We start from the raw sequence: 25,111 nt of genomic DNA, 5'->3' as shown, positions 1-25,111 counted from the left end.
ATCTTGAGGCAGAATGAAGGAACAGGAAGAGTGAAATGGGTTCAATCCACCTGGAAGAGTCTGAGTCAGGTCTGAAAGACATGGGATCACACTGACACACACCCAGGGTGAGAAACATAAACTGACACAGAGGAAGAGGCCAGCATATGAAATGGAACGTAAATGACATGGGCATCTGCCGGGCTGTCCTCCCAGCTCCCCACTTCCTTCCCTGGTAGCTGCTCTTATCTGACTCAAAGCAGTGGACCCCTGGCAGCTGTGCCTACATGAAAGGTCCACCATCAGCCCATGCAGAGTGGTCTAAAGTGGGTACCTGACCCCAGTGGACCCCAAATTCCTTCTGTAGGCATCTGGAAAAGAGAAATTACTCTCTCTTCAAATAGCTGGACCTGGGACAAAAAACAGTGGGAGTTGTCAGCAATCATATGAATGGAAGCCAATAAAAGAAAAACTACCAAGTGATACAATAGTCAGTAAATACTTCATAATTATTCCTGGTCAGATTCTATAATTGCTGGCTTAATTAGGCTTACAATAACAAGCAGCTAAGCCGGTCAAGGCGACTATTTGACCAGCCCCCATCAACTGCTTGCCTCTGCCTCCCAGCTGTGGTCACCAGTGTCCCCACCTGCAGGCTGGGCCAACCTGAGCTCTGAGCTAAACCAGAGCAGGTGGCATCTATCCCTCCAGGCACTGGGGCCTGGAATGAGTCTGTCACCCCCAGATCTGACAGCCAGGGGGCCAAGGATGAGCTCTGGGACCCCTGGTCCTCTAGATCAAAATGCTGAGTCATACCCTGCCCCCCACTCCTCCTGACCCTCTCTTCTTTCGACCAGTTCAGCCCATTCCTTCCTCACCCTCGCTCCCTTACTCTCTCATGGGAACTCACATTCCAAGTCCCCCAGCACACACACAGACCTCACCCCTCCTCACAGAGGTGGCGCTGGGCCAGCAAGGGATGAAGACATGAAAGGACGAGCCCACCCAAGGCCCTGCTGAATGCTGCTGATGTCCTGGCAACCGTGCATCCTAGCACACCCAAAGTATGACACATCCCCTGCATTCCACCTTCCCACTTGAAAAAAAAAAAAAACAAAAACCTTCCAGTCCATCGCTATCAGCCACTGTGGGCAGAACAGAAAGAAGCTGTTTTTAAATTTCCATGCCATGTGAAAAGACAACGAAAGGCAACTGCAAGCAATAAGTAAGTATTAGCAATCATTCCAAGAAAAGGCCTGGGCATTATAATAGTTCTCAAACGCAATATTGGTAGAAGACCTCAATAGACAGTTGTCAAAAGAATATATACGGATGGCCACTAGGCACATGAAAAAAATGTCCAACATCGCTATTTATTAGAAAAATGCAAATCAAAACTACACTGAGGTACCACCTCATACTGGTCAGAATGGCCATCATTAGTAAGTCTACAAATAACACATGCTGGAGAGGGTGTGGAGAAAAGGGAACCCTCCTACACTGTTGGTGGGAATGTAAATTCGTACAACCACTATGGAAAACAGTATGGAGGTACCTCAGAAAACTAAATACAGAATTACCATATGATTCAGCAATCCCACTCCTGGGCATATATCTGGACAAAATAATACATGTACTCTTATATTCAACGCAGCACTATTCACATTAGCCAAGACATGGAAACAACCTAAATGTCCATCAACAGATGAATGGATTAAGAAAATGTACATATACACAAAGGAATACTACTCAGCCATAGGAAAGAATGAAATAATGCCACTTGCAGCAAAACGTATGCAACTAGAGAGTCTCATACTAAATGAAATAAGTCAGAAAAAGAAAGACAGGCGTTTCCACTGTGGCTCAGTGGTAAATGAATTCGACTAGGAACCATGAGGTTGCAGGTTTGATCCCTGGCCTAGTTAGTAGATGATAGCTTTTCCATTTAGAATGAATAAGCAATGAGGCCCTGCTGTATAGCACAGGGAACTACATCCACTCTATTGGGATAGAACATGATAGAAGACAATATGAGAAAAAGAATGTATATGTACATGTATGACTGGGTCACTTTGCTGTACAGCCGAAATGGGCACATTGTAAATCAACTACTTTAATTTGAAAAAAAAAACTATTGGGAATTCCCATCGTGGCACAGTGGTTAATGAATGCGGGTTCGATCCCTGGCCTTGCTCAGTGGGTTAAGGATCTGGCACTGCTGTGAGCTGTGGTGTAGGTTTAGAGACGTGGCTCGGATCCCGCGTTGCTGTGGCTCTGGTGTAGGCCGGTGGCTACAGCTCCGATTAGACCCCTAGGCTGGGAACCTCCATATGCCTTGGGAGCAACCCTAGAAAAGGCAAAAAGACATAAAAAAAAAAATCTATCGGGAATAATTTTTAAAAGGGGGTTCATAATAAGAGGTAAATAGAGGAGACGTCCTGGGCAACTAAGCCATGGAGTAGATAACGGGAGATGAGGTCATGTGTAGCCCGAAAAATAGCACACCAGCAGCTATCAGAGGTAGAGGGCACAAAATCTCATTGAGAAGGGCAACAGGGAGCTTTGACCCCAAAGTCATCACGGCAGACCTAAGACAACAGACTCCTACAGCCAGTGAGAAGGTCTGAGAAACCAGCCAGGGTACACATCTCTCTCAGCCATGCTGAGTTTTTTTCTCCCCCCAAGTTGTTCTGCATCCTGGAAGCCACGGGGAGACCAGAAGCCAAGTCCTCTTCACATCTCAGCTGGATTCCAGAACTGGTCTCCTGACTGGTATCTCCTCATCTGTTGTTGGCCCTTCTACACAGCGAATCCAAATATGATCAAGCACCATACTTCACACCCCACTGGGCCCCTGACCAGGTGCAGGGTGGAGTCCTTCCTCCTTTGCGTGGCCTAGAAGGCCTTTCATCATCTGACCACTACCAACCTCTCCATTTTAATCTCCCATTGCTTTCCATTCAAGCAAAATTCATTCAACGCAAAGCACTGACTCTGTATTAGACACTGCTTTGATGAAAGGGATAGAATAATAAGGCAGTCAAGTTCCAGCCTTCAGGGTGCCTACATTTCGGTGATGGAAGACACACAATAAACAAACACTTGATATGCAAATAACGCTAGCTAGTGATAAGTGCTAAATGGAAAAAATAAGGTGAGTAAGAGAATGGAGAGTGACAGGGGCACTGCTTTAGGGAGAACAGTCAGGAACAGCCTCTCTAACATCCGATCAAGATTGGAATGAAAATGAGTACAAAGCCATGAGAACGTTTAGGGGAAGAATGGTCTGGAAAGAGGGTCCTCCCCCCAAAAGCAGAAGCTTGCTTAGGTTTTGCAGAGGAGCAGCAAGGTGAGGATGGAGTATAAGGAGCACTGGAGAAATTGGAGAGAAGTGTCTGGGGGCAGATCACCCCCCCAGTCCAGGGCCCTGCAGGCAACCTGACTCACAGCCCCTGTGGTTCTGTGTGAGCTTAGGGCGCCCTTCCCCAGCCCTGCCCATGTGGAGAACTTCTGTGCATCCTTCCCAACTCAGGTGCGATGCCCCTCCTCTGTGAAAGCTTCTGGATATCCTCCAGGTGCTAGAGGGTAAGCAACCCCTCCCTGGCTGTCTTAACACCTTGAACAAACTGAACTGTAAACATCTGTTTATGTGTCTGCTTCCCCAAGAAGTCAGGGAATGTATGAATCACTTGTAGCCAGCACTGTGCTTCTTCCATGCTTTATGCTTGCATGTGTATGCACCTGTGCGTGTACATGTACATATAGCAAATGGTCAAAATTATGTGTTGATGGAGTTCCCACCGTGGCACAGCAAAACGAATCCAACTAGGAACCATGAGGTTGCAGGTTCGATCCCTGGCCTCACTCAATGGGTTAAAGATCCGGCACTGCTGTGAGCTATGGTGTAGGTTGCAGATATGGCTCAGATCTGGCATTGCTGTGGCTATACTTTAGGCCAGCAGCTACAGCTCTGATTAGACCCCTAGCCTGGGAACCTCCATAGGCCGCAGGTGCGGCCCTAAAAAGCAAAAAAAAAAAAAAAAAAAAAAAAAGCGTTCAACTAAACTACAGTTTGAACTAAAGTATTAGAGAAAACTCATGTAAACTTAGCCATAAAAAATTATAACATGGAAATTATTCTATGTACAGGGAAAGCTTCAATTGTACCCTAAACATCTAAATAAATGCTCAAGTCTTAAATTCGAGAATTACAGCCTCATACTAAAAAGAGTAATAAAAAGAAACTGCCTGTGGGGGGGGGAGACATGGTATGTAGAGAAACAAGACAAGGAGGTAATTATGAACTCGGTTAATTACAGGCTAATTTCTGCCCACACGCTGAAAAAGAGTATCCTCTGATTGCATGGAACTAGGACATCAGATGGCCCCATGAAGAAGGCAGGCCATCCTGCCAAAGATAAGCTCTTGCTAGAGGTAACTTCTCAAGGTCATGTCCAACAAGCCCCATGCTTAGCAGGGATACAGGAAAGGGGGAAATGCTCATACCTCTGCATCCAGAGTGGCTGAAGCCACAATCAACCGAAGATCCCCTCGCTTTTTCTGAATCTAAAAAAGAAGATATGAGGCAAAGATGATAATAGTACAATATTACAGATGAAATAACTTGATATCTGAAATTTATTACAAAATAATTCAGTGTGTGTATTTATTTTGGGGGTAGGGAGGAGCTTAAAGATGAAACAAGATCGACCACAAATAGATAACTATCATAGGTAAGAAGATGGTTCATTAAACTAACCTTTCTAATTGTGTGATACAATTTTCCAAAATAAAATTTTTTAATTAAATTTATTTTTTTTTTGGTTGTGCCCACAGCACCCAGAAGTTCCCAGGCCAGGGATGGAGCCCACACCACAGCAAGGACAACATCAGATCCGTAACCCACTAGGCCACCAGGGAACTCCCTGGTTTTGGGGGGGGGGGTTGTTTGGTTTTGGTTTTAGAAAAGAAAAAATTTTCTATAAAGAGTATAAAAGAGGAATTCCCATCATGGCTCATCGGTTAACGACTACGACTAGGAACCATGAGGTTGCGGGTTCGATCCCTGCCCTTGCTCAGTGGATTAAGGATCTGGCATTGCCGTGAGCTGTGGTGTGGGTCGCAGACGCGGCTCGGATCCCGGGTGCTGTGGCTCCGGCAAAGGCCAGCAGCTACAGCTCCAATTAGATCCCTAGCCTGTGAATCTCCACATGCTGCAGAAGCGGCCATAGAAAAGGCAAAAAGACAAAAAAAATAAATAAAATAAAATAAATAAAGAGTATAAAAGAGCTTTAAGACCTGAATTTGAATTTACCAAAAGTAAAACCATTTTTTCCTGGAGTTCCCACTGTGGCACAACAAGATCGGTGACATTTCTGGAGTCATTTCAATCCCCAGCCCAGCACAGTGGGTTAAGGATCCAGCACTGCCGCAGCCAGGGAAGTGACAACTGCAGTTCGGATCTGATCCCTGGCCTGGAAATTCCATACACTGCAAGTGGCCAAAAAAGAAAACAAACATTTTTTCCTGACATCTGGGTTTCTGGATAGTCAACATCTATGTATATACACTAAAAGCATGAAAAAATAAAGCAAACAAATGATAAATGATAACATCAAGTCAGAAATATAGACAAAAGGAATTAGAGATTTCCAAAAAAAGAGATGATCAACAGGCATAGGAGAAATGATCAAATAAACTACAGCAAAAATATGTAACAATGATGAGATTATTTTTTCATCCATCACACTGGCAAGGATTTATTTTCGGTGTGGGCAAAGATTCAGTGAAATAGGCGTCCTTACTTTACCGTTTCTGAGAAGGTAATAACCTGGTGGAATAATTTCCCCTAAGTATCAAAAAGTCTAAATCTCTGGCCAAGGAACAAATTAATAATGAAAATAACACCAATAGCTGCTAATATCTACCAAGTTATGTGCGATTAACTGGGTCTCTGTGTCCAGCTGTATAGTATATGCACTGTGTGAAGAGGCCAGGGGCCTCTGAAATCCAGCCCACCCTCCTCTCACCCTGCTGTGGACATCCTCCCAGGGGGAAAGGCACCTCCCAGTCTATTTGTGGCCCTGTGTCAGATGCCATCCTAAAACTTTTACATCATCTAATTGAAGCCTCACAACAAATATGATATACGGCACCTGAGAGAATGCTCTTCAGTGAGGGAGAGGCTCTGTCCAAGGCAGTAGCCACTAGCTACACGTGCCTACAGAGCCCTTGAAATACAGCCAGTGTGACTAAAGAACTGAATCTTTTTTTTTTTTTTTTTCTGGATTTGGTTTTTATTTATTTATTTATTTTTTTATTTTCCCACTGTACAGCAAGGGAGTCAGGTTATCCTTACATGTATACATTACAATTACATTTTTCCCCCAGCCTTTCTTCTGTTGCATGAATCTTTTATTTTACTCTTATTTCAACTAATTTAAATCTCAGGTGGCTAGTGGCTATCCAATAGAAAAGTAAACCAACACAGACAGAGAAACTTCTATCAGCCCCATTTTAGACAAGTAAACTCAGCAGAGCCAGAATTTGAACCCACAGAGTCTAACCCAGAACCAATGTGGTTTGTTTGTTTTGTTTGTTTGTTTGTTTGTTTTTTGGCCATACCCATAGTATGCAGAAGTTCCTGGGCCAGGAATCAAACCCATGCTTCAGCAGTGACAACACCAGATCCTTAACCTTCTATACCACCAGGGAACTCCTGGAGTCCATGCTTTTAATCACCCTGCTCTATCATTTCTTTCTATACTTCTGTGATTGGGTATTTGTCTAAAAAAAACAATCAGAAAATACAGGAAGAGGGAGAGGATAGAGGTAAGGTTGAAACAAATTGGCCTTGGGTTATAACTGCTGAAGCCAGACGACAGGCACCTGAAGGTCCTTAAACCCTTTTCTCTACTCTGGGGTATGCCTGAAGTCTTCCATAATAAAAAATTTAAAAGAGGAAAAAAAAACAACTGTAAGGGATGTAATTACAAGCGTGCTCACTGCAATATTATTTAAAATACTTCAAATCTAGAAGCCATAAAATGCCTAACAGTAATGGAGGAGTCATATACTTTATGGTAGAGACGTGTGACTTCTTAACCATTAGAAATAATGTGTTCAAAGAATATTTCATGACACAGGAATATAATCTTCATGTAATATTAAGAGAAATAAGCAGATACAACATATGTACACGCGCGAATAGACACAAAGAAAAAAGGAAAAATACCAACATTTTACCAGTGATTCTTGTCTGAATGGGCAGGATTATGGACACTTTTAATTTTTTTTCCCTCTATATTTTGTTGGATTTTCTAAATTGCTATAATTACTTTCCTAGGCAGGTAACAAAACAAAACAAAAACACAAAAGTAAAAGTCTGAGACTCAGTCATACCTTCTTCAACAAGCCAATGGCAATGTCGGTGTACAGGGTCCTCTCATGGGCTTCATCCAGCATGATGGCACTAGAGTCAGAGGGCAGGTCTCAGTGGGCACCAAACCAACCACGCACAAGCCCAGCCAGACCATCAGAAGGACTGCCGGGAACTTAGCCCCATATGAACACCTCGTAGCAAAAGTAAAGCTATGTGAACTCCTCTTTGACAAGGGAGTAACTCTAATAAAGCTAATAAACTCCAGTAAAGCTAATAAAAATAGTGACATCCACATATCTCAGTGAAGAAAATGGTGTATTAATTGCTATTTTTAAAGAGTTCTGTCACCCACATTGGATTCCAAGAGGATCCAATAAACAATTTTAAATTACCATATAATGTATGACCCTAGAGAGCACACAGAAATTGGGACAAGGCCCAAAGAACAGAAAGAGGCCCGTGGTCATAGCTATGTCACACATGTACCCGCACATCAAATGTGACATCCTTTCCGCGAATACCATGGAGCCTGAGTGGGACAACTTTAATGCCGTAAGTGATGGACAGAGACACACCAGGAGAGGGAAAGTGTAAATAATTATCTGGACTCTGCATATTACATCTGACAAAACGCTGCCTAGTTCTGTGCTGTGACTTTGAAATCATCCTCCAGCAAGATTAAAAAAAAAAAAAAGAAAATTCAACGGACTGTTCAAATAATGACAGGGATTTTAACGACTGAGTTTCAACTGACTGTAAATTCTGAAAAAAATCATCAAGGGTCACAACAGCCAAAGAAAGAAGAAAAGCTTTAGGAAAGCTGAGCATGGCTGCAAATCCCAGGTACTAACACAACGGCTTCTTAATCTGCTTGGTACTTTTGAAACTTTAGAGAACTTATCACAGGAAAAACGTATTTACCTATATTTTGTTAACAATGGATCAACCATCATTTCCCGGACCAGCATTCCATCGGTCAGAAACTATAACACAAAAACACGAAGTTTTAGAAACAATTCACTTACACCGTATATTAATGATTTTTCTTTAAAAAGTACAAGTGCAAGGAAATACATTCTACCTCATCATCAGTGTGTGTACAAGACAATCTCCACAAAGGCCTGTAGGAAAAGGCCCCAACATTTTGGTTATCAAGCAACAGAATTGCTCACAAATAAGACTTTGGACATGGAACCCTTGGCTGGAGCTTGCAAACCTTGAAGCAAAATGTCACCTGGATTTGCTCCGTGAGCATCGGCTAAGCCCCCTTTCCTCTGAGCCGGTCCATACCCTGGCATTGCTGATGAACTGGCGGTGACGACAAACCTGTATCTGCCGGGGGGATGCCATGAGCCTCAGAGCGCTGTTCCTACAACATCCCAAGGACCTTAGACTTGCAGCTCCTGAGGTTATTAACCTCAACTTCAATTGACATTACCTTCAGGAGGCTGGATGGTGTTGCGGTTAAGAACGCAAGCTATTGTGTCAGGGTACTGGGTGTTCAGATCTCCGCTCAACCTCTTACTAGCTGTGAACCCTGGGCAAGTTACTTACCCTCTCTGTGCCTGACTCCTAAACTGTAAAATGGAGATAACCTACTTTACAAGGTTATTTTGAGACTTAAGCATGACAGCACATGTAACGTGCTTAGCACTGAGCCCCAGCACAAAAAGAGAGCTCAAGAATGTCAGCTATTATCACTTGCGATGAACAAATGTTTGTTTGTCTTTTTTGTCTTTTTAGGGCCACATCCTCAGCACATGGAGGTTCCCAGGCTAGGGATCGAATGCGAGCTGCAGCCACTGGCCTACACCACAGCCACAGCAACCGTCGGATCCCTAACCCACAGAGCGAGGCCAGGGATTGAACCTACATCCTCATGGATACCAGTTGGGTTCATTAACCACTGAACCACAACAGGAACTCCCAACGAATATTTATAAATGCATTAGAAAAACAACAGTAACAACTAGATGCTGTTTCTTTCACCCCAAAACAATTCAGTATCTTAACAAAGCTAAGCATTTCCCTCAATTGCTATATCTTAGTACTTTTACTTTTTGTTTTGTTTTTTTTTTTGTTGTTGTTGTTGTTGTTGTTGCTGCTGCTATTTCTTGGGCCGCTCCCGCGGCATATGGAGGTTCCCAGGCTAGGGGTTGAATTGGAGCTGTAGCCACCGGCCTACGCCAGAGCCACAGCAATGCAGGATCCAAGCCGCGTCTGCAACCTACACCACAGCTCACGGCAACGCCGGATCCTTAACCCACTGAGCAAGGGCAGGGACCGAACCCGCAACCTCATGGTTCCTAGTCGGATTCGTTAACCACTGCACCACGATGGGAACTCCTACTTTTTGTTTTGTTTTTCAAAGCAGAATGTTTTTCCATATTTTTCTTGAACCGCATACAAGCTGCCACATATACACACAGGAGGAAAGGGAGAAGCTGCCACCAGTGACAGACCACCAGTCAAGAACCAAGTGCCTTGAAATCACTACCAAACAAAATACAGGCTTTTCATGAATGACCCTCTAGAAACAATCAGTTGATTACATAACACACTGAAAATTATCTAAAAATTAGCAAATGTAAATATATTTGATGATATAGAAGAATATTTAGCAAAATGAATGTCAAAAGTAACACAAAAATTTAGAAAACAGGGAGTTCCCATTGTGGCTTAGCAGGTTAAGAACCTGACTGGTATCCATGAGGATGCAGGTTCAATCCCTGGCCTGGCTCAGTGGGTTAAGGATCCAGTGTTGCCACAAGCTGCAGGGTAGGTTGCAAATGCGGCTTGGATCTGGTGTGGCCATGGCTGTGGCATAGGCTGGTAGCTGCAGCACTGATGCGACCCCTAGACTGGGAACTTTCATATGCAGCAGGTGTGGTCCTAAAAAGACAACCAAAAAATTTAGAAAACAAAGTCCACATTTTTACAAATCACTACATTTACATTATCTAAACTATTTTTAGCTTTTCTGTCTTGCAAACTGAGGGGTAACTGAGATTCTAATAACCAATGTTCGTTCCATCAGAGCATTTTCATTCACTGTTTACAGAACTATCTGAAGAGACTGATTCCAGCACAGTGGTACACAGTGGGCACATGCTGAGTCAACTAGACACTGATTACCATTCATGCTAATTATTTCGTAGTAGTGACAAGGTCAGAAAACACACATATGAAATCCACTATCATGTGAAAATGGGAAAGCTCTAATTAGTGAAAATAACATTTGTGAATTCTACACTTTACTCATTTACACTATTTGTTCCTATTTTTAAGTCTTTTACAGATAAGTTTCTATATTTAGACGGCTATATGGATTGTTGGAACAACAATAAGAAAGGACAGCTTTGGAGTTCCTGTTGTGGCACAAAAGGATGGGCAGTGTCTTGGGAGCGCTGGGATGCAAATTCAATCCCTGGCCCGGCACAGTGGGTTAAGGATCCGGTGCTGCCACTGCAGCTGAGGTCACAACTGTGGCTTGGATCTGATCCCTGGCCGGGGAACTTCATACGCCCCAGAGTGGCCCCCAAAAAATTAATTAATTAATTAATTAAAGGACAGCTTTGGTTCTATTACCAATGGGTACTTAACATCAGGTCATCAACCTCTTCATCTGTAGAACCAAGGGCTTAACTCTACCTAACTCTACTTCCTTTCTGGGCTAAGATGCAAGGGTTCTGAGAGAGCGTTGAACCTACCCCCCACCCCCCCACCCCCTTCCCCAGACTAAATTCCCTGAGGGCCAGGAAGATTTCAGCCACTCTCTGCCAAGGTATCAGGGCCTTGGTCAGCAGCGATGGCTACATGTTTTTAACTTCACCCAGATAACCTTTTTCCTTATTTGCAATAGGAAAAGCAGCTCCACACTTCACCTTAATTCTCGTCGCCAGCGGGTCAGTGCAGTCGTCAAAGCGGATGCAGTAGCCCACCTCGTGGCCTAGCACCGCACCCCTTTCCTCGGCTACTCTCCCTGCAACCTTTGGGAAGAAAGATCATGCTGAAAATAGAGACATAGAAATTACTGCCCAGAGCACACACTATGGAAAATCTAAAGGTCACTTATTTTTTAAATAGTACATAAACACAGTGGAAAATAAGAAAAGGGCAGATTACTAGTTACTGAGACAACCTTTGCAATCTATTAACCTTATTGTTTAAATTTTTTATTGAAGTATAGTTAATTTACAATGTTGTAGCTATTAACTTTATATGTATATATCTCACCTTATTCTATAATTGATCTGAGGCAACTTATAAGAACAATAAATAAAAATAAAACCATGTAAAGATGTTATAAATATTGGAATCGCAGTTAAAAATTGAATAAAAATGGAATCCCATCAAGATGGTACAGATCAGAAACAAAGAAATTATAGATAAAATTCAAAAGATCAAAGCCAATGAGAAAAATTTTTAAACACGGATATGCCAAAGTTATTTAAGCTGAGCTATAAACTCAGCTTTAGATTTCCTGGTGGCCAAAGCAAAAAGGGAATCAGAAGAAATTTCAAGATTCACCCTGTTCCTCAAGCTTGCTTGCTTTCTTTCTTTCCTTCCTTCCTTCCTTCTTTCTTTCTTTCTTTTTTCAGCTGCATCTGCGGAATATGGAAGTTCCCACGCCAGGGACTGAATCCAAGCCACAGCTGCAACCTACACCACAGCTGCAGCAACATCAGATCCTTAAACCACTGCACCAGACCAGGGATCGAACCCATGCCTCAGCAGCGACCCAAGCTGCCTCAGAGACAAAGCTGGATCCTTAATCCGCTGCACCCCCGCAGGAACTCCCTCAAAGCTTTCCCAACTAGGGACAAATTTTCGTCTTCATGGCTTGAAATAGAACACCTTCCACTGGACCATGAAGGTAAGGGGATAAGAATGATCGAATTCAATACTTGGCCATACTCATTCTCTCTTTGAAAGCAGAAAGGTAACATTTCCAGAGCAAGATAATCTAAAACAATCTGTAACGCTATCCCAGCTACCAAAATTACGAAGAGGTGAGATAAAGACAGGAATGCAGTTTAAAAAAAAAAAACTTAAGGCAGATGAGAAGATTAACAAAGGATCCAAGTTAACATAATAAAAGTAGAAAACAAAATACACAATACATTATGAAAACCATAAGCTATAGATACATTTTTCAACTACCAAGAAAGGGTAAGGGTAAGAAAGAGAAAAAAAGAATCCAATAGCAAGATCTCCTACCACTCCAGAAGGCCATTCAAAGGCTATTAATTTATTAATAGAAAATATCTGAAATAATGAATAAACATAAAAGTGGAAGAGCAATAAAGCTCATAATTTAGTTTATCTTAAAAGAAAACAGAGTTTAATGTTCATTATGTAAACTACATACTAAAAAGAACCAAAAGGAAGCAAAATTATAGAGGCTTCCTGGGGACCTGGTACATCAACCAAGCCCCTTGCATCTCATTTCCTTCTTTCACAGGTGAGGCAACCTTGCCACCACGTAGTCCCTGCGTCCTGAGTCCAGAACATGAGCTTTCAGCTACAGCCGCTGGGCTGCAGCAGCCCCAGGCTCGGGAAGCCAGAGGCTCCCTGTGCTCAGCTCTGCGAGCCTAGCACACCAGGCATTATCTGACCATCAGCACTTAAGACACTGAAAAGCAGATGAGGATCAGAAGTGGCTCTGCCTAATGACTTGAAATTACAGATATGGTAGGCCAGGATACAATCAATCCCTGAGCACCTGGCATATACCACGCAGTCTTTCAAAACATCTTATGAAACCAGAAATGCATCCTACACTGCTCTACCTCTGGAATTTAAACCTCCCTATAACCAGTATTTCACTGGGACAGTTTTGTTATGGTTATTGTTGCAATTTCAACCCTACAGATCATTAAACCATAAATCTTGAAAAAAAATGGTATAAATAGAGAATGTGTGCACAGAGATACTGGAGCTTATGGGAAAAACTGGCTCATAAGGATGAGCATTTAAAAAAAAAAAGAATGAGCATAAATAAACCAACTTCTTCATAAAAATGTCATCATTTTATGAAGCCAAATATATTCATTCCTTTTTTTTTTTTCCTCCCCATTTTTGGCCACGCCCGGGGCATGTGGAAGTTGCCAGGCCAGGGATCCACAGCAGTGACCTGAGCCACAGCAGTGATGCCAGCTCTTTAACTCACTGTGCCACCAAGGAACTCCCAAACATATTTATTTTTATTTCACTATTTGAATACATTTACTACAAAATGGGTTTTATTTTCAAAATCCTTTTTTAAAAGTTGATCATGTATGATCACACCCCTGGACATTTGAAAGGCCATACTCTATTGGCATTTTTTTTTTTCCTTTTTGCATGTGGAAGTTCCCAGCCTAGGGGTCAAATCAGAGCTATAGCTGCCAGCCTGCGTACACCACAGCCACAGCAACACCGCATCCCCGATACACTGAGTGAGGCCAGGGATAGAACCTGCATCCTCATGGATACTAGTCAGATTCCCACAATGGGAACTCCCTCTACTGTTTACAGATTTTTACCTCTACTGTTTCAATTCTACCCCCAATAACTCATCAATTAGACTGGATAAATATCTTTTTGAGAGAAACAAACGGATACAGGAAAAAGGAGGTGAAAAGAAAAAGAAAAACCAATCACTCAGCACCTCCTACGTGCAGGTGCTGTGCTCCAAGCTTTCATAAACTGTACCTCATTAAACATGCACATGCTCCGTGAGGTGGGTCAGAGACCCTCTTTTTTTTTTTTTTTTTAACAAAGAAAGACAGTGAAATAAGACAGGCTTAGAGCTTGTCCTGAGTCACAGGTCAAGGCAGGGCCCGGGTCTTGAAGTCAAACCCGGAGCATAGGAATCCAATGAACATACTCACTAAGGGGCTGCCTGTCATGGAGATCGAGCAGTGACTTGAGCCATCTGTTCTTAGGCTCAGAGATTGTTTTCAGATTTTAGTCTGCACATAAAGTGCTTTTTGAGATGTAGCATTTCAAACTTGACAGCTCTATTAATACTACACGGCTAATTTATACACTCTTTGTTTTTTATGAGAAAGCATGTGGTCTCATGGAAATTATCCATGGCTACAAATTTGGAGCAAAAATGCAAACGGACTAAGAGCTGGAATTCCAAACTGCTTGAATGTTTTAAGTAACCAAATCCTCTTTCTTGACATAAAAGGTGAAGTTTAACAATGCAGTCTAGTTGCCAAACCATTATGTCCATTTTTACACACACACGTAAGACTTGGGAAATATTTACCAACAATTTCTAACTTGAAGAAAATCAGAAAATGAACTCTGGAGAAAAAGAAATACACTATAATTAAAACTCAACACAGAGTAAAAATAACTCAAGGAAATAGAATTAATTTCTTGTCCAGGTAGAGATGGCAAAATAAAGGCATTTTTGCCCCTGCTTTCCCTCTCTCAGAGCTAACTTTTTTTTTTTTTTTTTTTTTTTTTTTTTTTGGCCACACCTGCAGCATATGGAAATTCCCAGGCCAGGGATAAAATCCAAGCCACAACTGCAACCTACATCACAGCTGTGGCAATACTGGATCCTTAACCCACTGTGCTGGGCCTGGAATCGAACCCACCCACCCAGAGACAAGCCAGATCATTCGCTCACAGTGCCACAGCAGAAAGTCCCTCTCATAGTTAACTTAAAACAAAGGTAAATAAATAAAACACATTATCAACCAAAACCTCCATCTCCAATGAAAGAAGGAAACTCACACGAGCCCAAATAATAAACAAGGAAACATTGCTGCCAAATACTGTGAGGTCTGAATCAAGAAGACCTTCACAACCAGAGCAGACTGCTAGCTTCCTTAATGGAAGTGTCACCTTCCTAAAAGGCAGGACTGACAAGCCGTGTATTAGGACGACAAGAAGCTGTAGTGTGCTCAGGCCCAGGAGACCCGGGAAATGTCCCAATGGAGAACTACTTTGACAGCAAAGAATCACAAAGGAGGGGAAGTGGAAGGAGAAGGCAGGCAATCAGACAACGAGTATCAATCCTGAATCAGCGAGCCCAGAGAATCTTACGAAGAGCTACTACAGACCTCTCAAATCACTAAGGAGTGCTAGACCAGACCCTCCTCCTCATCCCACCCAGTAAAAGACAGTAAGAGACTTGGTGAGAGGCCAGGCATCATCCAGACTGGCACAACCTCACAATTCCTCAGCCAGCAAATGGGCCCATTCAAAGAGGAGCAATTATCTTAAAAGGACTAACACAGCCCATTGCATTAAAGCCAAGCAAGAAAGAAGGAAAGAAAGGAACATAAGCAAAAAAGCAGTTTAAAAAGAAACTGTGAAAGTATAACCCAAAGAAACAGAAGTAGAATTCAGCCAAAGAAATCCAGTTTCAAAGAAACCATAAGCTTAAGCTAAAAACAGCTTACGGGAAAGACACAGAGTCAAGGCAGAGTCAAGGAGAAACAAAGCTCAGGTGTACAGGTCAGAAACCAGTCTGCAGACACCCTCCACATCTCAGCCTGGACAGGAAAGAGCTACAGAGAGGCTTTGCCCTAATGTGAGAACAATCCCCCAAATTTACACAATGCTACAAGTGTCAGCTACAAAGCTAAAGGAACTTCTCAGGCAGCAATGATAAAAAGCAACTCTGGCCTAGAGGTGTAAAAAAAAAAAAAAAAAAAAAAACCCAACTCTGAATCAACCATGCTAGAGATACACTGAAATACTGCTCTATCCTCCCTGTAGGAAAATAATAGAAAATCGTTGTCAAGTAAATATGCAGTCAATGGGGATATAGTCAAAGACTGCAAGAAAAAAAGATTTACAGAAATGAGTCAGGCCATTTAAAGAAAAAAAAAATTCAAAGTGATTATGAGACCCAGATAGAGATATAAAGGAATCAAAATAGAATAAATCTGACTGAAAACAATCAGGAACACTGTGGTCAGGCTTGAAGAAATATCACAAAACAACTGGAAAAGAGCAGATGATTCCAGAAAATGGTGAAAAACACTAAAGAGACAAAGGAGATCTAACATAACTTAACCGATGTCCTTGGAAAAGAGAATAAAATAAATGGGGTAGAAAAGGGTGCCAAGACAATGGATGAAAACCTGCCTAACACACAGAGATTTGAACTTGAAGATTAAAAGTTCTTCCATATGTAAGAGAAAAAAAAAAGAGCTACAGAGAGGCATCAAGACACATCTTGGGGCAGAAACAATGCTACAAGCATTCAAGCAGAAAAAGCAGCCAGGCAGGGGGGGAAAGACGGACCTCCGGCTATTTCTACACTGTGATTGTCCATCCAGGCCAAAAGGCAGTGAAGCAATGTTTGCGCAGCTCCTAGAGAGGGTGAATCAAGAATGTGATATCAACCACAATCAAACACTCTCAGGCATATAAATTCAGCCAATCAAGAAATAAAGTGGATTTCCCTGGTGACCTGGAAGGTTAAGGATTCAACGTTGTCGCTGCTGTGGCTCAGGTGGCTGCTATGGTGAGTGTTTGATCCCTGGCCTGGGAACTTCCACATGCGGTGGGCATTGCGAAAAAACAAAACAAAACAAAACAAGAAGAAATAAAATGAAATGAGCAATTCAAAGCTGGTGAAACTATGGAAAATAATTAGTGATTATTAAACTAGAATTAAAAGTTGAATACCCTCAGGAGTTATGATTACAGAAAAGAACATACTTATAAATCTTGAAATAAAAATTATAGTACTGCATTTATCACAAATGGAGGAACAAGTAGAAAGATGTCCTTTATAACAGACAACTATTCATAACATAGTTCCAAAAATAAGTAACATCCTAAAACTTTCTGTAATCCTTTTTCTTAGGTTTCAAACTTTCATAAATTCTCTTGTGGTGAACAAATATTTATCCAAAGTTCAGTAACTACTCCTATTTTACCGCAGTTTCCTCTTTTGTTAAATTCAACAAAAGCAAACATATGACTATGAACCCATTTTTACAAAATTATTTCTATCCATCCAGCCAACCATTGATCTTTATGTGGACATAAAAGAGAAGCTTGAAATGATATTCACAATTTCCAAACTGTTTTTGCTGGGTGGTGAGATTTGGGTTTCTTTTTTTTTTTTAATTACTTCTTTGTTTTGACTTCTGTGTTTCATTACTACATAAAAATTTGTAATGTTCAGGTATCAATTTCACAAAAATAATTAGATCGTATTTCCTTTTAAATTGAAGAATTAAATTCTTAAGTAGAGTCATACTCACTTAGAGCTTAGACATGAAAGTCACAGAAACACAAGACACAGAGTCTTTACAAACAAAAGAGCAACTCACTGTAACGGCAGCCACTCTTCGAGGCTGGGTCACTCCCACCACTCTTCCTTCGGCTGTCCAGCCAGCTTCTGCAAGGTACTACAAATAAAATCATCTCTAAGTATCCATCTGACATCACTCTTCCAGAAACAACCTCCCTCAAGACGACCCTGGATTACACTGAAACCACTGAGAAAGGAAACAACAAACGGTTCTTGTTTCAGCAGATATTTAAAAAACTACTTCGTGGAGTTCCACTGTGGCTCAGCGGGTTACAGACCCAACAGCGTCTCTGTGAGGATCCCGGTTTGATCCCTGGCCTCGCTCAGTGGGTTAAGAATCCAGTGTTGCCATAAGCTGCAGAGTAGGTTGTATATGCAGCTTGAAGCTAGTGTTGTCACAAACTGCAACGTAGGCTGAAGCTGCAGCTCCAGTTTGACCCCTGGCCTGGGAATTTCCTTATGGCACAGGCACAGCTGAATAAATAATTAATTAATTAATTTGTACAATAAAAATTAAAAATTATTTTGTAAATGAGGGGATCTGAGATTTGGAAATGTTAGGTAATTTGTTTTAGTTCACAGCAGAGGTAATAATCAGAAGAACCAAGGTACAAATTCAGCATCTGACTCCCCAGTCTTAAATATTTCCTCCTGGAGTTCCTGTCGTGACACAGCGGAAACAAATCCAACTAGGAACCACAAGGTTGTGGGTTCGAGCCCTGGCCTCGCCCAGTGGGTTAAGGATCCGGCGTGGCCATGAGCTATGGTGTAGGCATCAGACGTAGCTCGGATCTGGCATTGCTGTGGCTCAGGCATAGGCTGGTGGCTGCAGCTCCGATTAGACCCCTAGCCTGGGAACCTCCATATGTCACAGGTGCAGCCCTAAAAAGAACAAAAAAAAAAAAAAATTGGGGTGGAAGGTAAAAGGAACATAGAAAATCATCATTAGGCAAACACCTGAGTAACTGCTGCAGATAAGATTCACCAAGGGACGCTAAAATTAGTAGGCAACAGTTTGAAAAGTAGAATGTTTGCAGTCTAAAAATATATCTCCCAAGATATTTATCAACTACAAAGGTAAAGACAGTAACTTTACAGGTGAAATCTGGCACCTTACCACAGTATCACATTAACCTCACCAGTGACAAAGACTTCAGCATCTCAACCCTCTTGATACGGTGCACTAAGGACATAGCATTTCTACGGGATTCTTGCCAAAAATGCACAAGCGCATTCTAATCATGAGAAAAACACCGCACAAACCCAAACTGAGGGACATTCCATAAAATAAACGCCTGGTATTCTTCAAAAAAGTCAAGGTCATAAAAGATAAAGAAAGACTAGGGAACTGTCATAGGCTGGAGACCAGTGAGAAATAATAACTAAATCAATGCAGGACCCTGGAACTTAAAGAACCCTGATGGGAAAACTAATGAGATAAAAATAAGATCTGAAGTCTAGTTACTAGAATTGTTAATGTCCTGCTTTTGATTATTGTAGTAGGGCAAGTGGTGTAAAAGGTCTAAGGGAATTCTGTATTTTTTTTTCTTTTTTTTGTCTTTTTGCCTTTTCTAGGGCCACTCCCGCAGCACACGGAGGTTCCCAGGCTAGGGGTCGAATCGGAGCCGTAGCCCCTGGCCTACACCAGGGCCACAGCAACAATGGATCCGAGCCGTGTCTGCAACCTACACCACAGCTCATGGCTATGCCAGATCCTTAACCCACTGAGCAAGGCCAGGGATCGAACCTGCAACCTCATGGTTCTTAGTTGGATTCGTTAACCACTGTGCCACGACGGGAACTCCTTGTTTTTGCAACTTATTTGTTAGTATAAAATTGGCTAAAAATAACAACTTTAAAAAACGACTGTAAGGAACAGAGTCATTTAGATAATGTATATTTTTTGCTATAAAAACTGTCAAGTTTCTCTCTCTTGCACTGAATACATAGACAAAATATTACTAACCACCCCAATCAACACAAATGCAGAAAAAGAACTACAAGAATAATGGCTACCATTCACCAAGTACATTACTAAGTCCCAGGAACTTGTCTAACATGCATAATCCTGTCTAATCCTCACAACAAATTCAGTGCCAAAGTTAAGAGCATCACCCACAATTTAGAGATGACGAAACAAAGAGGTCATATGACTTGTCCAAGGACACGGATAAAAATCCAAGAGCCGGGTTTCAAGTTCAGCAAACCAAAATCACATAACCAGGACACAGTTCTACAAGTTCTACCAAATAAAACACACATACTCATAGTCAATCTTTTACTAGCAGTGTTCAGAGAGAGAAAAAAATTTCCATAATCAAAGATCTATCCATGAAGCTACCTCTCAAGACACCTGAGATTCAGACTTCTGCCTACTCATGGCTGCTGAGAGGTGGAAATTTAAAGATGTTGCAAAAGCAGGTATAGCACTGACATCAAGAGGCAATGGATGTCACAAAGGGAAACCCCTGGACTCCAGCTCAGTTCTCTCCACTCTTTTCAAGGGTCACCAAATTGGGTCTTCTTATTAAAAAGTGGGAACTCCATAGAAAAAAATATTAGTAAAAATTGTAGGAGTTCCCATCGTGGCTCAGCAGAAACAAATCCGACTAGGAACCATGAGGTTGTGGGTTTGATCCCTGGCCTAGCTCAGTGGGCTAAGGATCCAGTGGTGCCATGAGCTGTGGTATAGGTCGCAGACTCGGCTCGGATCTGGCATTGCCATGGCTCTGGCGTAGGGCGGCGGCAACAGCTCTGATTAGACCCCTAGACTGGGAACCTCCATATGCCACAGGTGAAGCCCTAAAAAGGACAAAAGACAAAAAAAAAAAAATATTGTAGTGAAGAGCTTGGATTTGCAGTCCATTGTTTTGACAGAGGTCTAAGAAAAAACAGAATCTAGGCTCTATCTACTTTATGAATATTTTTTTTTTTTAAGGCCATAGCTGCAGCATATGGAAGTTCCCAGGCTAGAGGTTAAATCAGAGCTGCAGTTGCCAACCTACACCACAGCCACAGCAACGCCAGATCCGAGCCTCATCTGCAACCTACAGTGAGCCTACGGAAACAATGGATCCTTAACCCACTGAGCAAGGCCACGGACTGAACCCACATCCTCATGGATACTAGTCAATTCATTTCTGCTGAGCCACAATGGGAACATCTAAATTTGTGAAATTTCAAAACTGGTGTTTGGTGCTAGGACATGCTATACTTTTCCAAGGAAAGATATTATTTAAATCTACCAAAACAGTCTATTGACAAAAACCTGCTCATATCCTTGCTGGTCATATTCTTGACCTTCAGTTCCTCAGCCTTTCCAGTTTTCCTAGGCCAGAACTCACACTTACCACCACGGAAGTTGCAAAGTGTGACAGGTCTCTGAGATGTGGACCTGCGTGGTAAGGAAAATGAGAAATAATCCTTCCACAGGAGGGGGAGCAGGTATTTGGGCCAATAACAATCAAAATCATCCAGTCATTTTCACCAGCAAAGCTTAGGATATTCATTTTTTACCCTGTATTTCTTTGTGCTTTTTGCATTTTGTACCATGAATGTATTGCCTGTTGAAAGAATGTTTTTTTAAAAAATACAATTCCTTAAAAATAAATTCAAACGCATATGCCCCCTCACCAAGCAACTCCATAACTACGATACTTATTCTAAAAGGAGACTGGTATATGTGTGCGCACTGAGATACATGCCAACTGACTCACTGCAACACTGGGGTAACACAAGACTGTGTGCACACTGAGATACATGCCAACTGACTCACTGCAACACTGGGATAACACAAGACTGGGAACAACCTAAACGTCTATCAACTGGGAACAGAAAAATAAATTATGTGGAATCTATGCAACCAAAAAGAGAATGAAACATTAAGTAGAAAAAAACCAAACAAACGAGGTGCCTAAAGCACGTACAGATACTACATTTGTATTTTTAAGAGGAGAAATATATGTGTGTGTATACACATACACACACACATATGCACACACATTTCTCTGAAAAACCAATTTTAAAAATCTCTATCCAAGAAATTTGTGACATCAATCACATCTGCCTAAAGGAAGTAGGTATCAGAATATAGGGCAAAAGGGAGATCTTTTTTTTTTTTAATCCTTTCATGTCTTCAGAATGTTAAACCATTTGAATCTATTAAATTTCCCCCCCAAATTAAAAATGCTAAAATAAGACTTAAAATTAAAAAAACAAATGGGAGTTCCTGTCATGGCACAGCAGAAACAAATCCGACTAGGAACCATGAGGTTGTGGGTTTGATCCCTGGCCTCACTCAGTGGGTTAAAGATCCGACACTGCAGCGAGCTGTGGTGTAGGTCGCAGACACAGTTCAGATCTGGTGTTGCTGTGACTGTGGCATAGGCTGGCAGCAACAGCTCCGATTTGACCCCTAGCCTGGGAACCTCCATATGCCGCAGGTGCGGCCCTAGAAAAGCAAAAACAAAAAACAAAACAAAAAAACACACACAAAAAAACAAAAAAACTAGCTGTGTCTTCTGCCAGGCTGCCCAGGCTGGATCCTTAGACCCTATGCCTCTCTCCTCTTCAGAACACTCTTTCCCTGGACTTAGCTGCTCAGCAGGTGCTCTCTGCTCCCTGGAGGCTAAGCCTTGCTGGAGGAAATGACCAGATCCTGTGCCATATTATATTATCAATCCAAATACCTGCTACCCATCCCTGTGGGAGGACTATATGCACTGCCTCCTATTGCTACCAGGCCTGGCCACGTACTTTGCTTTGACCAATGAATGTGAAAAGTGTCACTTCCAGTCAGAAGTCTGAAGCGCCAGCTCATGATTCTGTCATCTGCTACAAGATCCACAAGTCCCAGAAAGGAGCTGTGCCAGCATCCTAGGCCCAGAGATCACGTGGAGCTGGGTCACCAACCCAAGAAGACCACATAATATGAGGAAGAAAGAAACCTTTGTGCTTTTTAAGCCTCGGAGATTTTCAGGTTCTTTGCTACCATAACATAGTTCATTCTAAGCTGACTAAATAACCATTCTGACTAATTCCAAAACAAACTAAAATTACCTAATTTCACGTGGCCTTCTACCTCTGTTGTATATTCCCCCAGTTCATTCTAAGCTGACTAAATAACCATTCTGACTAATTCCAAAACAAACTAAAATTACCTAATTTCACGTGGCCTTCTACCTCTGTTGTATATTCCCCCAGTTCACTGCTCTCTACAATGTTCTCATCTGTAAAATGAAGATAACCATAGTTCGTACCTCACAAGGTCACTGAGGACTAAATAGACTAATACATGTAAAGTGATCATTTATGTAGCACTTACTACAATTATTATTTACTGCTACTTGATTTACTACTGTTATTGATATTACTCTCTAACTGATAATTTCTTTTTTTTTTTTTTTTTTTGTCTTTTTGCCTTTTTGTTGTTGTTGTTGTTGCTATTTCTTGGGCCGCTCCCGCGGCATATGGAGGTTCCCAGGCTAGGGGTTGAATCAGAGCTGTAGCCACTGGCCTACGCCAGAGCCACAGCAACGTGGGATCCGAGCCGCATCTGCAACCTACACCACAGCTCACGGCAACGCCGGATCGTTGACCCACTGAGCAAGGGCAGGGACCGAACCCGCAACCTCATGGTTCCTAGTCGGATTCGTTAACCACTGCGCCACGACGGGAACTCCTCTAACTGATAATTTCTCAGCAATCTGACTTGTCTCTGTGTCTCTCTGTAAGAAGCAAGTGATGTGCTAGGGTCTTAGCCCACCTGTACATATGTTCTCCCTCCAGGTCAAGGCTCTTAAGTCACACTTTGACGTCACCCTATCTTCCACTCTTGATCTTATCTGTCCACTCTGTTGAGCCGCAAACACTTCCCCACCTCGATACCTCTAACCATGACATTCACTGGATGAGAACATCTGCCCAGCCAGCTCCCACGGATTGGTCAAGGTCTATTTCTTTGTCTTTTCTATTTATTTTTTCAAGGTCTATTTCAAACATCATTTCTTTTACAAGGCCTTCCTGACCCTTCCCTTCCACTTCTACCCACACCAGGTAGGATTCCGCCCTTTAAGAAAGGGTTCTCCCATAGCACTGCATAATTCTTTAATAGTCAATTTTTACCCACAACTACAACAGCATTCATCTTACCCTGCCTTGCCAAATGCAATTACTTGAGGACGAAAACTATGCACTGCACCTCAAATGAGTCCCCATGGTTCCTTTCGGAGTATGGTTATTCTATTATTATTTTGGAATTATAACAAATTGAGGATGACTGTTACTTCAATGCTAATCAAAGAAATCATATGCCTCAAAAGTTTCATAACAAAACATCTAGCTGGGTTGAATAATTCTTCTCTGAAAAGAGATCTTTTTCTTTTTTTTTTTTTTTTTTTTTTTTTTTTTTGTCTTTTTTGGACTGCACCCGCAGCATATGAAGGTTCCCAGGCCAGAGATCTAATTGGAGCTGTTGCTGCTGGCCTACGCCAGGGCCACAGCAACACCAGATCCGAGCTGCAGGGGAACGAACCTGCAACCTCATGGTTCCTAGTCGGATTCATTTCCAATGCACCATGATGGGAACTACCAGGAGATCTTAAAAATGCAAAAAATAGTAAAGAGGTCTCAACTTATGTAATCCTTTCAATCAAATATAAGCACAAAGACACAGTTAAATGTATACTCACTTGTGGAATCTGCGTGCTCTTTCCACATCCTGTTTCTCCAACAATCACCACTGTCTGATAGTTTTCTATCAAGTATAATATATGATTCCTAAGCTGAAAAAACGTAACCAAACATTGTAAATCATCATAAATGTTCTCAAAACAAAAAGATATTTAAACATTATGAAATGAGCTGTTTCCCAAAGGAAAGTCAATTTTAAAAAAGAACTATCAAAATATATTTCTATTATATATCAAAATATATCTCAGGTACCGTTGGCATAAGATGATACGACTGCAAATGAGTACAACTTATCAAATATATATAATGCACATACCCTTTGACTCAAGATTTCCACTTATAAGAAGTGATACTACATCTCTGGGCGATGATGAAGCTAGGGAGATCCCAGCCAGGAAGAGGACAGCAGATCTCACTGTCCTCTCAGCCCTTCAACCACCAGCCCTCTTAGCCCCTAAATAAAATGGCTTGATCAAAAAAAAAAAAAAAAAAAGGTACACCACAGACATACTAATACAAGTGAACAAAGATCCTACTGCAGTATTATAAGAGCAAAAATTCAAACACCCTAAATGTCCATCAACAGAGGAGTGGTTAAATGGTTATGAAACACTCCAATAATGGAATAACACGCAGTTGTTAAAAAGAGCAAGTGCCCACTGTACTGATGGAGAATGGTCAATGAAGTCTGCTATGGTAAAAAAGTAAAGACAGCAAATATACCACTATTTGTTTTATTACAGAAAGCGTAAATACATATGTGCTTCCTTATGTATAAGCTA

At 41.8% G+C, this 25,111-nt stretch overlaps 1 protein-coding gene across 5 annotated transcripts in view; it reads right to left on the bottom strand.

Annotated features, from left to right (window-relative positions):
* Positions 1-25,111, bottom strand: part of DHX35 (DEAH-box helicase 35) — a 190,276-nt gene that overhangs the window by 152,725 nt on the left and 12,440 nt on the right. For all 5 annotated transcript variants that reach the window (XR_002340162.1, XR_002340163.1, XR_002340164.1 and 2 more), the window contains exons 3-8: positions 24,329-24,421; positions 17,659-17,736; positions 11,245-11,349; positions 8,282-8,343; positions 7,381-7,450; positions 4,486-4,545 (exon numbers count right to left, since the gene is read on the bottom strand). Coding sequence is in view for 2 of the 5 variants with exons in the window: in XM_005672936.3 (XP_005672993.2) it covers positions 4,486-4,545; positions 7,381-7,450; positions 8,282-8,343; positions 11,245-11,349; positions 17,659-17,736; positions 24,329-24,421 (468 nt within the window). In the remaining 3 variants the exon portion in view is untranslated. The remainder of the gene's footprint in view (positions 1-4,485; positions 4,546-7,380; positions 7,451-8,281; positions 8,344-11,244; positions 11,350-17,658; positions 17,737-24,328; positions 24,422-25,111) is intronic.

This window comes from Sus scrofa, chromosome 17 (assembly GCF_000003025.6).
Source record: "Sus scrofa isolate TJ Tabasco breed Duroc chromosome 17, Sscrofa11.1, whole genome shotgun sequence".
In the NCBI taxonomy this organism is placed as follows: domain Eukaryota; kingdom Metazoa; phylum Chordata; class Mammalia; order Artiodactyla; family Suidae; genus Sus; species Sus scrofa.
Note: the sequence above shows the minus strand (reverse complement) of the source record. Positions and strands in the feature narration are given on the sequence as shown.